The sequence below is a fragment of the Antrostomus carolinensis genome, unplaced genomic scaffold (assembly GCF_000700745.2).
Source record: "Antrostomus carolinensis isolate BGI_N321 unplaced genomic scaffold, ASM70074v2 scaffold12361, whole genome shotgun sequence".
In the NCBI taxonomy this organism is placed as follows: Eukaryota; Metazoa; Chordata; class Aves; order Caprimulgiformes; family Caprimulgidae; genus Antrostomus; species Antrostomus carolinensis.
The window spans coordinates 53,602-72,190 of record NW_010292034.1 but is presented as its reverse complement, the minus strand read 5'-3'; the positions used below and the strand labels follow the sequence as shown (position 1 = coordinate 72,190).

At 37.5% G+C, this 18,589-nt stretch overlaps 1 protein-coding gene across 1 annotated transcript in view; it reads left to right on the top strand.

The window, feature by feature from the left end:
* Nucleotides 1–252: 252 nt before the first annotated feature.
* TLE1 (TLE family member 1, transcriptional corepressor) overlaps nt 253–18,589 on the top strand; it is a gene marked incomplete at its 5' end in the record, with an annotated part of 68,780 nt that continues 50,443 nt past the window's right edge. Inside the window, 2 exons of the mRNA XM_010176807.2 lie at nt 253–316; nt 410–454. Of these exons, the coding sequence (XP_010175109.1) occupies nt 253–316; nt 410–454 (109 nt within the window). The remainder of the gene's footprint in view (nt 317–409; nt 455–18,589) is intronic.

Genomic DNA, 18,589 nt, shown 5'->3' with positions numbered 1-18,589 from the left:
CATTTTATAGCAGCTCCTTGTCAAAGTAGTAAGACTGGATATGTTTGGGTCTCATATAGCACCTATGAAATACCTTTTGAATTTCCTTTTCAGTCTTTGTATTTAAAGTATGAGTTAAGTCTTTCTTTCTGTATTTGCATGTTAGTATATGAGGGTTTTTAAATTAGCTACTTCTGTCAAAATACAAATAAAGTTAGTAGACATCAAAACAAATGATGTAATAGTTACATTAAAGTGTGATCTATTTTGTAGCCTTAAATTGGAATGTGAGAAACTGGCAAGTGAAAAGACAGAAATGCAGAGGCACTATGTGATGGTAAGTATATTTGTTTTTTCTCTATTTCAGCAAGTATCTCCTAATACAATGTCAGACAGTGTAAGAAAATAATGTATGCTCCTTTATTTGCAGTATTATGAAATGTCGTATGGATTAAACATTGAAATGCACAAACAGGTAAGGCATTTTGTTTTCTAAACCACAAAGCCTGTGGTCTGTCTAGTGCATTTAAATGTAGCCATTCTGTTCATATATGGATGACTGTACCATGTGTCTGAATCAATAGGCTGTTTTGTAGCCCTGATTAGTAAACCTTTGCCTATCTGCTGTCAAATGAGGTATAGATTGTGTTGAGCAACAAGGTTTTCTTGGTACTGGTCCTATAGGACAGTGGCAAAAATAAGAAAGGCCTGTGCCTATGGTTTCAGAAATATAATGCGGTGCTTTACATGTTTTTTTGTTAGTGCTACAGCCTTTGATACGTAGAACTGGCTTTACGTGTGTGTAGCATACGTAGTGATAGTTGCTCAAATCCTTGCCATTTAAAGGTATGAAAAGATTAGTGACTTGGAAAGCTCTAGCTATGACTATGAGTTTGCAACTTCCCATAAAATTCACACTTATGGCCACTATAATGGTGAATAAAAAGAGTATTGAACTGGAACAAGACACTAAGGACCTCAGAAGAGAGGAAAAGCGAAATGATTGCTCAGCCCAGAGGACCCTGAATTGAGTAATCATTGTCTGCCAAATAAAGAATTAATGGCAGGGTGTAAGTATTCTGTAGATATGCTGACATTCACTTTTTCATCAAGATGCTGGTGTAATAAGTCTTTCAGAAATCGATGACCTCTTAAAAAAAATTATCATTAGCTGAAGTTGCACAGTTGGACACATTTCAAAGTGCAACAATACAATTCTTTCTTGGTGTGTATATGCTATTTCATCTGAAACTCTTGTTTCATTAAATTAAAGAGCATGGCTGACCGGCTAGGGCATAGCAAAGAAATTGATTAGTTCAGGCTTCGGATCTTCACTGTATTCAAAGACTTTCATTAAGCAAGTGAACTGCAGAGTTGAGTTTTGCTTTTGTAACTCTAAATGTTTTGACTTTTTTGTTTGTTTTGTTTTCCCCTAAAAATTCTATAATTGATAAGGTGGTATTGTAATTCCATGACAACTTTCTGTCTGCAAAGCTATGTAGGTGTTCTCTGGGTTTTTAGAGATACACTTGTTTGAATCCAAAATGCTGGTAAAAGAAGAACTATTATGACTGCCTCATTTTTTTTAAGGTAATGCACTAAATAGGTAGACAGAACAAGTAAAGTAGTGTTTGATTTGGTTCTGTACTGTAGCTGCATTAGTCTTCTTTTGTTTTATGTTTTAGAACAATATCAGTTTTTCTGTGGAGTGACTTTTTGAGGCTTTGTGATTTGGAGATTTCTTTCTTGGATTTTTTTTTTTTTTTCCTTCTAAACAACATTTTGGCACACGGTAACCTGTGAGGAAGCCAACATCTGTATAGCCTCATTTGGTGTGAAATGGATGTTGTTTTCAGAAGTTCTTTGAAGAGAATGCATGATTTCAGTAAATGTAGTAGGAATTAGCTTTAGATAAAATCAATTAAGCTCGCAAGAATAAAGAATATCAGAACTTAGGTTTGCCCTTTGACCATAAGATCTGTGTATAGCAAGGGTTTGATCTTCTGTATATATGGCAACTATAATTACATACCCAGTAGGCAGTGATACTTTGGAAGCTTTTAAGATTTATGACCTATGTTGGTTCTAGCTGGGGAGAATAGAGCACATTTGCTCTGTATATGCTGTTAAGAAAAAAATAAGCTTTTGAAGGCATAATACATTTCCCTGGCTATGAGTCTCAGATACTATGCTTTTACATGTTAAGTAATTCAAATTTCCAATAAAAGTAGCTCCTTCATGTTAAAAACTCTTGATTTAGGTGCCTACAATGAGGATATTAAATGGTGTTACAGTCAGCGTGTAGGTGGTCTTAGATTACAGGAAACAAAAAAACCTACCAATCACATTGTTCTGAATTTTCACCACTAACGATAAGTTCTGAGAAGGCTTTTGGCAGATAGTAATCATAATTCTTATTAAAACTGGTGACGTCTAGCCCCAAGGGTGTAGCCAGGCTCAAATTGATGCTTTTTGCTGGCTGATCACCAGCATGGCCTAAGTGCTCATTATGTTGCAGAGAGGGCCTTTGGAGCTCTCGTTACGTTTGACAGGAATTCTCTCTAGGGGGAAACTGGGCATTAGCTAGACTCCTGACAGGCTGAAATTATTCCTGCTTTATGGCTTATAACCAAATGCTAGCAAGGCATCATCAGGGGACACAAAAAATTGTCATTTCTGACAACATCTTTGTTACTGAAAAACGCAGTGATGGGGAAACTTTCCACTGAACGAGCTTTAACATTTTCAAGGCCTGCCTCCTATGTGGATGCTGCACTCTGCAATGAAGCCCCTTCAGAGAGCTTGGGCTGCTGATAGAAAAACAAAAAATTACACTGCAGCAGTGTTTCTTTATGCACTGTGGTACATGTATCACTGTTAAGGTAGGATCACTTCGATAAAATGAAGTAGTTGCCTATGAGAGGGTTGACTTCTTGTCCCTGATACAGTTGCATCAGCAGTTCCCTCTTCATTTAATTTGGTAATCTATTATAATTTGACTAAAAGAAAGTTAGTCAGGATTTGAATGTTACTATAAACACACTTAATTAAGGTGAGCTTTCCATATAAATAGCTGTACTGCAGAGCTTTCCACTTGAGTCTGTTACATTTGAGTCCGGAAATGGCTGTGGTAAGGGTTCCTTCACAATTTTAGCTTTGGCACTTTGCGGTGTTTAATTGCATAACTGTGCTTATTTCGAGGTGGTGGTGCTGCTGTATTTCAGCCTGCTGGCTGAGCAGTGGTCAGGAAATAATCTTTTTAGCATATTAGCACATTTGTGGCTGGTTTGTGGGGTTTTGGTTGGTTTTTTTGTTTTTTTTTTGTCTAGTTTCTGTGTGTGGGTTGGGTTGTTTGGTTTAAGAATTTCAAAGGTTAGTTCTTAAGAGGATGTTGTGTGTGGATTCTTACACTGTTTTCAGAGAAATTATTTTAAGGTGAGTAGTTAACTAAGTTTTGCATTCCCGAAATGGAAACAAGCACCTGATGATTCTATCAGAATAGATACAGTTGATTCAGATACTGTTTTCATATGTGTCAAAAGACAGAATGAATAAGGACATTTTGTGTGGTCTTAAGTTTCTCCTCTGTGTTATGCTGTCCAAGTCAAATTTTCCCCACTGTGACATCCATGGCCGGCAGAGCAGATGCATGTACTGTGAGTGCCAAGATGTAGAGTCGGTTGGGTGTTAAGAATCCACTGTGCGTACGGGGTTGCTGCCCTTGGCTATTAGGGCAGCATCTCTTTATTTTCACCAGCTCTGTCTGTCATCTTATGTCATAAGTCAGAAGATAAAGCTTCCTGTGTGCTTAATGCCTAGATTGTTTAGGTGCAAGATTAGCTTTTGTTCAGTGGCAGGCAGCCAAAGAAAGAAAAATTCATCATTGCTGAACCAACTGACCGACTATATAAACAGTACGTGGGTTTCTGCTTCCCCAAGGGTGACAGCTAGGTTTTCTTCTCTTTGGGTGGGTTATTGTGATCTCTGTGACCTGCCTGGAGGCAGACCTGTCATTCAGTACCTTGCTTCTTGTAGAAGATTATACAGACTCCCAAATACATTATGTTAACTAGTTGTACAAGAGCTAAATGTCTGTTTTAGCCTGGACTGTTTTGTGGAATCATTTCTAGTGCTCTACAACGAAGGACAAAATTTTATATTGATATCTCATTAGAACATCAGTCTTCAGAAGTGGGTTAAATAGAAGGGAATTAAGGAGCTTAGTTAGCTCTCTATAGCTCCTGAGTAGGATAGTTGTGCTAGGGATTTAAAGATAAATTATTTTTTAAAATTTTTTCCCTCTTGCATTTTAATTATTATAATGAAAAACTTCATGAATCCTTAAAGTTTTGGTGGTATGCAGTGAGTTGTTTCGAGAACAATTTACACTTGGCACTGCCACACAGGACATGTAAAACCTGTTTTTATTTCAAAGACAAAGTGGTAACGTTGATTCGAACATAATATCTTTCACTCAGAAAATTGTACTTATTCTACAAATACTGGGTTTCTAAATTAGTACAGTTGTATGACCAGTGTAGCCATTTCAACCACAACTGGAGTTGACAGTTTGAACAGGGAGGGAAGACTAGAGTAACAACGTCAACTTGCTTGACTTTTGACCACATTCAAGCTCCAGGCCAGCATTATTGCGAAGGAGTTATCCAGCAGATTCAGGGCACTGTGTGAAATACATCTTGATGCAGCTTTTAGATGGATGATATCTGACAATACAGTTATTATTTGAACTCCATATACAACTTACTCTGAAAGTACATCATAGTGTAAACACTGTATGTGTGTTAAGTCCTGCCTGATAATCTTGCATTTTAGACCTGGTCTACCAGATTTCAGGTTCCTTACATAACTGTGGAGGGAGAGAGGAAACGTGTTCCTACCAGCTACATTGCTAAACTTCACTTGCATTGCTGGAATTTACATTGCCAGATATCTGTTGATGTACTTGATGGATTAGTTCAAAAGGGGGGGAGGGGGAAGTCTTTGTGTTTTTTGGAGGAGGGAGGAGAGTAAGAGGGAAGATGCTCTGTGAATGTGCAGTACCCTTCTGTCACAACAGATTCCAGGGAAAAAGCTTAGCGCTTTTCTTCCTTCTCCTGGTTGTTATACCAAATCAAACCGAGCAGTTCTTCGCACCCTACTCTAGCACTTAAGTGTTTGTAGCAAAGCGGTAAAAATTGCCTTGTGTCTACTGTGGAAAATGTAAGATAGCATCTTCTAGGTTTGATAGGAGGTCACCATTGGCATACAGTAAAAGCCTTTAAAATAAATTTTAGGTTAACTAGTGCTTGTCACAAGACTGCACAGTACTGTTACTTTAAAAATTTAAAACAGCTTTGAGTAGAACTAATGAGGTCATCTTTCCACTTGATGTAAGATTTAAGGATAGCTAGTGACAATCATGTCAAGCTAATGTTTGCATCTTTTGCATCACACTTAGTTGGACTTTGAATGTAGCTATTTGAGCAATAGTAGTTTTATTTCAGAAAGGGGAAAAACAACAGCTGAGAGGGAGAATTCCTGATTTATTTTTTTTTTTCAGTGTATTTGTCAAAACAGCTGGTTTAATAGGTCATTCCTTATAATTATAGGCAATGGCTTTTAAAGTACTTGCAAGCTAGTTGGTCTTCAACCTGAACTTTTGCAAGTATCAAGTTTCCATGTTAAATATTTTGTGGAAGTAATCTTGTGTGACATCTGTGGACAGCATTTTCAAGTGTTTGACCCACTCTCATTGTGAAGATTTTTTTTACTCCTCGCTAACTGGGACTTTGCCTTTCAGCACTGGTGACTGTTGCCTGCCTTTTGTTGTTTTGCTCTGTACCTCTAAGAAGAATCTGGCTTAATCTTGTCCATAATAATTTTTTGTCAGCGGTCAGATCTCCTTTCCCATTAATCCTCCTTCCCTGATCATCTTACTAGTGTCACCTAGTGACTTTCCAGTTTGGCAGCATCTTCCTTCTTGCCAAACGAGGGGAATAGGAAAAAAAATATTTTAATCAGCCAGCTGGTTAGTCATGCTATTGCATCCTAGTACAAGGTGTAGCCTTCATCAACACAAGAGCATGGGGCTGATGCATATTCAACTTGCCTCCAGGACACCTGTGCCCTCTTCTGCAAAACTACTTTTTAGTGTTTCCACCCTGGCTGTGCTGTTGTGGGGAAGAGGTTGTCCCAGGTGTAGGACAAAAACTAACATTTGCTTTGAACCTGCTTTCCACTATCTTTATTTGATGGCCCCTAGTTCTCAGAGTAAACAAGTGGTTGATGCCTTGCCACTTTTTCAAGGCACTCAAAAATTTATATCTCTGTCCTAACCTATCTATCTGTGTTGACTCCTTTCTGGGTTGGAAAGTCTCAGCCTACACAGTTGTGTAGCTTTCTTTTATCATCTTCCTTGCTTTTCCCTGAACCTTTTTAATTTTTAACTTAGCCTGTTGAAATGAAGGAACTTGGGATGTGGGTGAACCACAGATTTATATTATCACCTAATTCTGTTTTCTGGATGCTTTTTGTTGTCCGATTTCTGTTTTGTTTGCCATGAAGTGCTGAACTGCTGGAGTCATCTTTCACTTTTGAGTTCTTGCTCATGAACAAGGATTGTAAGCTTTTTTACATTGAGGCTATGGATGGCTATTCCTGGTGTGTGTAAATTTTGTTAATATACAATTCTTTTCATTGCCCACTTAGACTTGTAAGGTCTCTTTGCAGTTCTTCAGTCATTGTTTTTACTTTCAATGAATTCTCTTACAGAGCAAGCATTCTTACTGCTTGAAGTCTTTTCCAGCCTGCTCTGCTGAACATATTCATGAAACAGATTGCAGTAAAGGCCCCTATGAAACTCCACTGGTGACCTGTTTATGGCATAGTGCTGGAGATGATTGAAGAGTAGATTAGAGCCTGCTGAAATTGAGTTTGTTCTTAACTGAACTCTGGTTTAAATCTGACTAAGTTTAAAAATAAGTTATTTCCTGAGGTTTTATCTTTTAAAAGAAGGCCTTAGTGATGCACTTTTTTTTGTTAGTTAAAAATACAGCCTGCCCTGTTGCTGTGTCAGGAATCATACAAACAAATGGTCTTGCATAGAACCATAATCGCAGTATGTTTAAGTGAAATTGGAATAGAAAAAGGTTTATAGCACTATTTCATAGGGTAGTAGTATTTTAAGTTTGTAAGTGTTGAGTATTATTTTAGTTGTTAGCAAGCCTAGTTATAGAATATACTTTATAGTATGGGGAGAACAGTTCAGGAAGTTAATCAGTTTGGTGGATTTCACTGAACTTTTTGTAAGGATAGTAGTATTCTGTGGCTAATGATTTATTGAACACTGTTTAAGGAGAGTTTGATCTCTAATTGGGCATTGACCGAGTTACTCTCACCTTTACCTTATGTTCCTCAAATATGTGAACAAATTAGCACAAGATGATTACATTACAGATTAAAAGTTCTTTAAGGGGTGTTGGCTAAGCTTTGTGTAAGGGCTGGTTGTCTGGAAATTTTTTTTTACTTCTTAGGTGATCCAAAGAGTTAACTAGAATTTTTGGCTTTGTGATAACAAAACAGAAAATTGTGGTTAATTTTTGTTTCGGTGTAGGGTTGTTTGGTGGTGGTGATGGTTTTTGGTGGTGGGGGTTTTTTCTGTGTTGTTTTTTTTTCCTGTTGTCCCCCTCCCTCAGCAGCATGGATTCTTTTTTTCTTTTTTTTTTTTTTTTTTTTTAAATTCCTTTTGAAGCTTTTTGATGTTTGTGTAAACAGTCGGTCAAAGCAACTTGCTTGTAAGGTGACCAGTGAGTGTATTGACAAGAACAGACACAACAGAAAACTGCATTAGGAGGCAAGCCATTGGGATTTGCAGTAAATATATTACGGAATACAAGTGAATTGCCGATACTGCTTGTTTAGCAGTTTGCAAGGGCAATGGTAGTATGGATTTTTGAATTAGAAGGGAAGGAATGTTCTTTCTCTGTGCTGGAACATACAGTTGATGGCTGAGGATAAAATTCTTCTGGAGAAGAAAATGCTGCTGCCTCTGTTGGTGTCATTTTAAAGGCTTCTGTGGATTAGCAAGCAAAACCAAAAAGCTTTCAGTTTTGGAGAAGGGGAGCCAGAATGTTTATGCTTGTTCAGCTGCATCTTGATTAGGTATTAATTCTACGAGGAAACCTGCTTTTATTAGGTCAAGAAAAGGAAAGGACATCTGAAACAGGGTGGTTTAAGTGTTTTAAAACACCCAAATTGCTGTGCTCTCTACTTCATGGTATGATGATCACAACTGTTTTAAATGTAGAACTTTCAATTAAATCCCTGGGGGTAGGGCCCAGGGATTAAGAACCCCACAATTTATTGGGAAAAAAATAACTAATAGAAAGATCATTCCTTTGCAGTGTTGCCAGAACAGTTTAAATTTACAACAATGGTGTTTTTTTTTTTTTGTTTAAAAAACAAAACAAAAAACCCAACCAAACAAAAAACAAACCAAAACTCTGAAATGTTTATTGCTGTTCTTCAGGTGTGAATTTGGTTGTAAGGTCATTCTGAATTTCTAGTTTTGTGACTGGTTTTAAGGTTTCCAGCTGTTACTTTCAGACAGCTGGCTGTCTGAGGCCGCAAATGATGGACATAAATTGCCAGTTAAGCAAACACGAAACCTTTAATTAACGAGAGCTATGGAAAGCTCTTAAGTTGTTGTAAACTGAAATATGAACTGTAGAATCACAGCATTAGAAAGTACCTAGTTGCCTCCCTGTGTCCTAGCAGGATTTGGTATACCAGTGTCATTGCTGATAGAGTGCTTCTCCTGTCTTTCAGCAAAGACTTAACGGTAGTGCTGACTCGCAAGCTCTCTAGGTAGCAGAGTGCTTTTATGTCTTTGCTGTTGAAGTGCTTCTTCAGTTACAACTTCAATCTTTTCTATTGTAGCTTCAGCTCTTTACTGTGCATTTTCTTTACCCTGGATAGGGAGAGCAGATTGTTCCCCTGCCTTCCAGAACCATTTTGTATACTTCTGCAGTCTAGTGTTCATTCTCTGAAGGTTGTTGTCCAGCTGAAGTACAGTGCCCAAAATAAATTCTCCAGTTCTCCAGGGGAGGAAATGCCATGCTAAGTAGCACAGAAGGTTTACTTAGCCTATGGCTTACTGTAGTGGCAGCCTTTTCTGCAACACTGTGCTACTGACTTACGTTAAACTTCTGATCCAGTGTGACCGAGACATCCTTTCCTGGCCCATTATTTCCTTTTCCTTCATGTTCCTGTCTAGGCATGCTATGCTGATTTATCCCTATTTATTCCTATCCTTCTTTTTCCTATGTAGTCCATTTTTCTATTCACTCCAAAGTGAGTTCTGAAGCATTCTCTAACATATTCTCTCTTTCTCAGCTTGAAGCTCTCTTCAAATTAAGGATTAGCACAAATGAAGAGATCTTCATGCTTGTTAGTGGGAAATACTGGAAAATACTGGACCTATCATGCATGCAGAACTTCTTAATTTGCAGAACAGAAAAGTGTGGTCATAAATGGTTTGATCGTCAAGCAGTTTTGTATGTGTTCCCATTAAGTTTTAGCTGTGCTGTCCTGTTCGTGTTGCTTCTAATAGTGGAACAAGTGTCCAATTCTTTGCAAAGACATCTGCCTTTCTTAGCCATAGTTACTTTACCTTTTTGGACATTGTGTAATTCTGTTGTTGTTTACTGCTGAAGAATACTTCTGAGTTGCAATTTGTATCCCTGTTTCACCCAGATGTTTATGGATAAGAGGCTTCTTAATGCCACAAACTTAAAGGAATAGTAATTAAGCTGGAGTGTCTTTGTTCCTTCATTTGCTGTTTTCTGTCTGTTAGGCACTGTTCTTTCAGAGTTTTCTATCCATTTGATACTTACAGGTTCTGCAGGATGTCCACTAGCTGCTCAGTCTTCATCAATGTGCTCTTTTTATTTCTTCAGGCCTAGTCAATTTGAAGACAGTGTAGTTGAAACACTCTGATCTGTTCCTTTCTTGGTTAAGCTATCATGCTAACCTTACATAACTGGTAATTTATATGAATTATGTGGTTGGTAATGATTCTTGCATAGTTAAGATTGATGCAAAAAAGTATAGACTTTCTGGCCTTCCCTTGACCATATTTTTTCCTTCTGTAATTGAGGGGCTTGAACCACTTTTTTTGTTCTCCTCTGATTATACCAACCTGTAGAGCAGTAGCTTTACTTTAGCTGTCACTTATTAGTGGCACATAGTTACAAAAATAGGTGCTTGTGCTGTGTATGTTCATATTGCCTCACCTGACCTAGTTTCCACTTCCTTTACCTTTTGTTCTTTGTATGAAGTCGGTTAAGAGTTTGGAATTTAGTCTCTTGGCACAATTCCATCCCTCCCCTTTTTCCTATGTCCCTTCCTCTTCTATTCTCAGAGGTATTAACTGTCATCTATGTCCTTATTCATAAAGAAAATGTCAGCTCTCTCCGTAATGCTATTTTATCTCCCTCCTCAGTAACAGGTCCTACAAAGCTGATCTTACCAGTTGGCATTTGCTTTCCTCAAGTCTTACTGGCTTTTTCATCCTTTCTTCCTGTCCCGATGATTATGGACTCTGCAGTGATTGCCAGTCTCAATCAGATTAGTTTCTGTTTGGACAGTTTTAATCAGTTCTTCTCCATTAGAATGTAATCTAGATGGTATCTTTACTATTTTTTTCTATCTAGTGAGCAACAGAATATATATTTAAAAAAAAAAAAGAGGGCATAACTTATTGACAGTTTACAAATTTTTGCTGAAAGATTTCCAAACCTTTTCCCTATATAGTAAATATTTCCAATATTTTCACCTTCCTTCCAAATCCTGTCTGGTGGATAGTTTGCTAGTTGCTAACAAAAGAGTTGTCAGTCCGCTTAACTTTTGTTCATTAGTGAGTCACCTGATGGCACCTGAAGCACTTGTATGAACACCTTTTTAAGTCCTTGAATTGTTTTGGTGACTTGACAGATTTTTGAAACTGAGCTGGGAAATCACAAAGTATTGTAAAATGGCGAAATTGCATTCGAGGTACAAAAGTGCATGTGACTGACTTGGTAGGTTTAATTTGGTAGTTATTCCTAAAGTTCTGGTGAGTGTAGCGTACTGAATTTTTTCCCCCATATTTCAGGCCCTTGTCTTAATATGTCTTCTTTTTGGTTAGATGGCATGCTTATTCTACTCAAGTCCTGATTCTACTGCTATTATATTCTTTCTTGAATGTTGAGAAGGACTGAATCCTAACTGGGAGTTTTGTTATTGACTTGCATACTCTAAACATATATGCTTGGTTTGAGGAACTTTATGCTCTAATTTTTAGAAGCTGTATGGTTCTGGGCACTTCTCCAGCTATGCAAGAGCTCTGACTTTCTGCTGCCATCCCAATAAAGTGGCTCAGTGTGGCAAGTGGTTCAAGGATGTATGCAGAAATTTGGATGTGGCTTGTGAAAGCAAGAGCAAAATAGAAACTAGTTTTAAAATAAAGTCCTAAACTAAATGAAAAGCCAGCAGGGCTTTTTTCTGATAGGGGTGTAGCAGTTAAAGATATACTGCTTTTTAATACCTCCTTTCTTTTTCTCTTCTCTTTGTCTCCTCCTCATTGTTGTGTAGCATAGTGTTGCTCAGTTGTTCAGAGTAAATTAAGTTCTTAATGCCCTTAAGGGTAATAATGTAAAACATGCTGGATAATTCTTGAGACTGTGCTCCTTCTAGAGCACCATAAGGACACATGAGAGTACAGTTCTGTGGAAAGAGGGGGATATCATCAGATAGTTTATTGTTTCCCCCCAAAACCTCTGCTCCCAGCTTGGTTCTCTTGGTCCTTGGGGCTCTCTGCTACCTGATGGGTACCTCCTGTGATCCTATTTAACTTGCTGATGTGGTGGTCTACTAAGCTGGCCCTTTCGTCCCTCATAGTAATGTTTTCTGCTTGATGAGTTAATTGAGATGTTGGACAATTCCAAATGTTTCCAGCATGGTTTGAAGAAAGTGTGCCTCTGGAAGCAAAGGTGGCAAGACCTCTTCTGGATTGGAGTCAGCCTCTGACTTCCTCAGTATCTCATGGTGTCTAAATAAAAGTTGGAACTGTGATGGGAAACAACTTCCCATCATAAAGCTGTGTGCTCATTTCAAAGATTTAAATACTTCTCTGTGTATTGAAAGTTAGCTTAGGCATGGAAACTAAACCATGGAACTAAAATTTGGATAAACACACTTTTTGTAGTTGTGAGTGCCCGAGCAAGATCAGCTAAAGCTGGATTGAAGGAGAAATGTGATAACTGTGCTGTTTAGTCAAGTTTAAGCAGAGTCTTGACATAGTGAAGATGTGTGAAAGGAGCACTTTAACATCCTGACAACAGCTTCTTTGTTGCCAGTTGGCTTGGGTTCAACAGGATTTACAGCTGCAAATGGGAAGGGCGGTTGTATACAGTGGTTCATTGAGAGCTATACAGCAGCCTCTCTCTATTATTATAGAAAGCATTGAAAATAGACATCTGAAATACATCCAGTCACTTTGCTTTACAGTTGAACAAAGTCTGAACATGTAGTAGATGTTTGGCAAGTGTAGCTGTTGACTTGTGCATCACGTAGCTTATGTTTAAATTAACGTGACCTTTCTGTAATTTAAACTGACATCTAAGAGAATTCAGATAAACGTAAATAATGAATTAAAAAAAAAAAAAACCAACTAATTTCACTTTGGAAGCTATCTAATAATCTGTGGCTGTATCGTTTTGAGTTTTTATTCCGTTAATATTTCTGTTACTTCTTCCTCTCCTCACTCCCACTTGCAATATGGTGATGTTTTGGTTTTTCTCATAGCTAAAGATTTTTCATGCCAGTCTTCTGGGGTTTTAGTATCATCATCTTGTGGGTGGCTGACCTTGCAATTAAAACGTGTAGTACAAATGTAGGATAGAGGAAAAGCTGTGTTAATGATATGTCATGTTAAACTGATAGCTTATGCCCAAAATAGAGATTGTTCCTGTCGCTGAAAGGAACAGTACCCATTGCCGCTTGTTAGGTTGAATTTCAAGCATCTGTTGAGAATAAACCTTCCCACCCCCTCTTATTGGTGAGAATATTAGTAATGGCAGTGTTTATAATTTAAAATAGAGTTTGAGGGCCAACTTCCACAGTTCGTTGCAAAGTGGTTAATATGGCGGTAAAGGGGAGATGAATGTAGCTACTTGTGTGTGTCTATTACTCAGGAGGCCTGTAAATTTGATTGGCTGCGGCAGTTCTAGCAGAATCATTCGATTTGAGAGCAATAGAAAGATAAGATATCCAATTACTCAAATGATTTGCAGGGTTAGCCAACGTTGTCATGGAGACATGAGTTGGAACAAATTAAATTTTAAGCAATAAAATAATCTTAAAACACGTCTGGGAACAAGAAAATTTGGCAGTGGCACTTACCTGAATTAAATCTTAGCTTGACACACTGTTGTTTGGCATTGATATACTATAGGGCCCTAAACTTTTAAATGGCACGTTGCCTTTATTTTTTCTTTTCCTTTCGCAGCCATTGCCAAAACAGATTGTAGTGTATTGGTTTTACATAAAAGGGCATTAATAAAATGTGCATATCTCAGTGCTCAACGTGGATTCAGTAACTCATGATCAGCAAAGTTCATAGAATGTTAGCCTTAATCATTTGAGGCTTTTGAATATTTAAGTTTTGAGATTTAATTATACCTCCACCTTCCCCTCACCCCCTGAATTCTTAGCAACAAATTTTTGGAAGTGCTTGAGTCTTTCTGGAGCAAAGTTCTAACAAAGCATGCAGCGAGCTAAGCACAGTGAATTGTTTCTTTTTTTGTAATTACTCTGTGAATATGTTTGCTTTTTGTTGTCTTTGAAGTTCTCAATCATAAAAAGGCTACATCATTTAAGTGTACTGCTTGTTTTGAGTATTCTGCTGGAAAAATGAAAATACTAAATGGATACTAAACTTCAGCTCATGACTAAAATGTACAGGTGCAGTGTCTTACCCAAGGACTTTTGAAATGTAGTATTTAACTGATTTCTGGCTTGCATCAAGGATTAAAAAAATGGTCGATGTCCTGTGAAGAGCGCTTTTATCTACGTGTCTGTTAGACAGATGGAGATGAAAATTGGTCTGAGGTCAAGCCATTTGCAGCATTCTCCTAGCCTTCGATTTTCACCTCATCCTCACCACGGATCATCTCAAATGATTCAGTAATGACCGAAAGTGCAACATTGACCTTTACTCCCGAGTGGATTACTGTGTTACACACTGTAAATGGCAGGAAGTACATTTTGTTCTTCCAGAAGGATTTCAGTTTTGTACTTGGCTTTCTATGTGTTGAAAGTGTAAGTGGAGGCAGCCTACTTCAGAATTACCTTCTAAAGCTTTTGTGGTTGTGATTTGACAGTATATTCTTTTCTATGCATTAAGGGCTTATTCTTTGATTCTTCTGCTTTAAAGGAATGAACTAGGACAAGCTTTTTTTGGTATAATCATAACTTCGGGTTTTCTTGCTTTACTTTTAATCATGTTATTTTTAACCTGTATTCTTCCCAATCTAATGACAAACATGATTCTCAAAATTGGATTGAAATAACTCAAGTAAATAAACATGTAATAAATGAGAATACTACAAAAGCCCATCCTTAAGAAAAGGCAATGATTGCCTTCAAATACAAATCTAACTTTGATACAAGGAAGTGCAGTTTGCAAGAAAGAATAAGAAGCTTCTGGCATACAATGGACATTCTTAGCTGAGCATTGCTTTGTAAAGGTAGGTCTGGACAGCTTTGAGGAGTCTCAGCCCTAATAATACAGTTGTCACAGTACAACTGTTAAAAAAAAAAACCCAAAAAACCAAACCATGTAAGATTTAATTTTTCCCTTTAGATGACTGCATTTGCTATAGCTAAAGTCACTACTTGGATATGTATGGTAGATGCTGATTGGAGCAAAAACACAATTATTGTTGAAGCCTCTGAAGCTGAAGGTTGATGAACTAATTCTCCTCAGAGGAAGGCTGCATTCTTCACTCGGAAATGATAGTTGGTGGCTCCTGTAGGCTAGGGCTTCTACCATTAGTGAAGATACATTGGGTGTTCAGTGTGGTGCAAAAATAGTTACAGTTTGGATATTTGCATTATGCTTTCTTCCTTTCATTCCAGTACAAAAATCTGTAGCTATATAAGAAATCACATTGATTTGAGTATGATATCTTACATGTTGCTTTGGAAAGTACAGGCTGTCAAAATGCAAAATGGTCTGGAATAGACCAGTAGAGGAAAATGCTTCAAAATTTTTTTCTTTCTGCATTTTTTTTTTTAAAGTAAGTTGTATATATAAGTGCTTAACTGCTTAGTAAAATTTTATATTTGAATATTATATTTAGTAACTAGTGTGGCTGCTTTGTGCTTTGTCATTATGTTAAGAATTCACTTTAGCAAGTGACAAACTTAAGTACAAACACTTGAGTTTGGCAATGGTTAGGTCAAAACATTTAAGTCCTTAATTAGATGGAACAGAGGCAAAAAAAATTACAAGAGTGAAGAAAAAAAAATCTCAGTTTTACAAAATGCAGCTGAATTCCTTCATGTTAATTTTTAATACTTCAGAAAGGAGGGCAGTACTTCAGTCAGGGGTCTGACAAGCTTGTCATTTGCAAATAAATCAAAAGACGATCGTTACAACAGCAAGAACCAGTAAATGGTGTAGTTTTGTCATTCTTTGATGGGCCCCACACTCAAGTCCTCTATTAAAAATGAATGTATTCAAGAGGCTCTGCATTAAGAACACAAACAATTAAGGGTACTTCAGATGCTTTACTAAGAGCTGCCATAGAGCTAGGAGGGCTTTCATGAGAGATGCAGGCTTCTACAGTCTGCTTTACTGAGGAGCCAAAGAACATGGGCAATTAGTCATCTTTGTCTATGCTCAAGCAGCTTTCTGCAAAATTTTCTTTATTTAATCATTCTTCTGACTGCCCTACATGTCTCAAGATCAGCAGTTAGATAATAGCTATGTTACATTGGGAGGCCTCTAGAAGGCTTTCCTAGGCTTCTCCAAAAAAGGTTTTTTGCTCTCAAGAGTGAAAGTATATATATATATATACACACACATGCATGTGCATACATAGTCAAAGATATTTCACCTTGAAAGGTGCCTTCTGAACAGCTAGATTTATATTTAAAGCTCCTTTTTCTCAGTTCCGAAGTCAGCCTCTTGCAACTCCCAATGGGCAAGATTAGGTGAATTATGTGTTAAAACCTAACTTTCACAACTGATTAGATAACAAAAATATTTTTTAACATGTTTGGGAATAAGAATGGTTTTTATTAAACATTTGAGGGCAGCAAGCAGAAGGTGTATAAAATATCATGGTGGATAAATAATTTTAAGTACTTTATTTAATTGTGTGTGGGGAAATAGCACTAGTAGGCAAACTGCCTTTTAAATGTAAGCAGACTTTTGTTGTGAGTAAATGTCTCTTAACTGGCACTTGTAACAGCAGCAAGAAATCTCAAAATAAACTTATTTATGGCTTGTACATTTAAGTTTACCTAGCACTGTGGATGAGTATTAAGGATGTTCTTCATATATGATCATCAGTGATGCCCTGCTTTGTTAAAGACAAACTCAGAAGAATACATTTTTTTCAGTTCTGATATTAAGTCTGGTGTGATAGCACTGAGACAGTAATTTTAAAGTAAGATTGATTGGGAAAAGGAGAAAGTTAATTATGTCCCCTTTTTTTTTTTTTTGTTAGAAAATGAATAAAAATCTAAAAAAAACCCTTAACCTTTTTTGGAACTTTTAATTATTGCATGGTGTTGCATTCTCTTGTCTTACTGTGTTCTTGTCATACTGTCATTCTCTGCTGTCATGTATGCTACGTTATTACAGTGAAGCTCAGATGTTTGGGACCTGTGCAGGATAACCTAATAATGCAGACAATTCATGTGTTTTATAGGCTTTAATGATTTTTTTTTTATTATTTCTTAAAACTACAATAAGGATACTTACCTCAATCTCAGCATTACAGAATAGGGAGACTTTTGTGTAGGCCAAAGAACTTTTCTGTAGAAACCAAATTAGTTTCTTATTTTATTTTTTTTCTTTCCTCTCTTATCACCTGCTATGATTCATCCTGGCTTCTGTCCTGAAAACAAAGGTAATCCCATTGTTTGAGGGCAATTAACTTTTTGAACCCTTACTGTCTTAGCTAAATATCAGCCAACCTGGTTGCTATGTAACTGACTTTTCTTGCCCTAGCTGACATACCTTGCTTTCTGGAGAGGCATACTAGGTATGTGGGAAAATGCCCTTTAGTCCAGGTTCTGTGGTGGTTTGGTGGGGTTTGTTGGGTTTTGGGGGTTTGGGTTTTTTTAATTTTTGTTAACAAACATTGAAAGTACCCACAGATTTGGTAATAGTTAAGTCTGATAACTGGTAATAGTTAAACTGGTAAATTCTTTGTATTGCCTTTGCTGGTATGTATGTAGTACCACTACTAAAGGCCCCACACAGAATGATGGGTATCTTATGCCTGTGGCCCAAAGGGAACAGAAACAGACAGCTGTGGTACCGTGTGAGATGGTAGCTGTTTCTGTTGAGAACAGAGACCCAAGACCAGTTCCCCTTATTATGAGGAGAGAAAGGTTTGCTGTAAAGCAACTGTCACTTCATTGCCCTTATTTAAGGGGAACCTTTTTGTCCTAGAAGAAATCATCCCAGAACTGCTTCAGAGGCTCTTGGCTCTTCAGAATTTCAGAGTGGATGGCTTAAATGCCAGACTTAGGTCAGGTGGGGTCCTTCACCTTATTTCAGAGAGACATGGGGTTTTACAAGTCTGAAGTGCTATCAGGCATTTTCCCAGTGTCTGTCAGAGGTAGGTAAAGAAGTGTTAAAGCTTGCCAGTTGTATTTAGATCCCAAATTACTCGTTTGCTGAGACTCAAAATCAGAGGGTCGATTTTGTATCCTAATTACTACTTGATTTATGTATAAGGATGTGCACGTTGCAGTGTCTTCCTGAAAAACTGGGGATGATGGGAAGGCTTAGGGAAAGGCTTGGCAGATGAGTTAACAATGTGACTTCCTGGAAAGAGTTTATATTTGCTCAGGTTTATGCATGGAAGGCCTAATGATTCTCAGCAGGGATCTCTTGTTTCTTATGACTTAAAATAAAAACTGAAGAAATATCTATACGGATAAATGATTTGACAGAGACTGACAGGAGCTGTTCAGACTGTCTTGTATGTAGGCTGTGTTCACATCTGGAGGCTAATGTTGGTTTTGTGCAACAGTGCTATGGTAACTGCAGGAGATGTTTTAAGGAAAACTGTAGGAGTTGTGCAAGACCTTCAAGGGTTAATTATAATGGTGGTTCTGAATGATGGGCAGATGTATAGGTCTGACAAACTGTAAGCACAGGTAAGACTGAGTAATGAGAAAAAAAGATCCCTGTACCCCTCTAGAAATCCTGTGTTCAAGTTGACATGCCAAAAGTGGGAGATCCATAAAGCTGTTGAAAGGTGGGACTCAAACACTTCATCCTGTTGTCTTCTCTGCTGATTTCAGTGAAGGACTGTTCTGTTCTCTG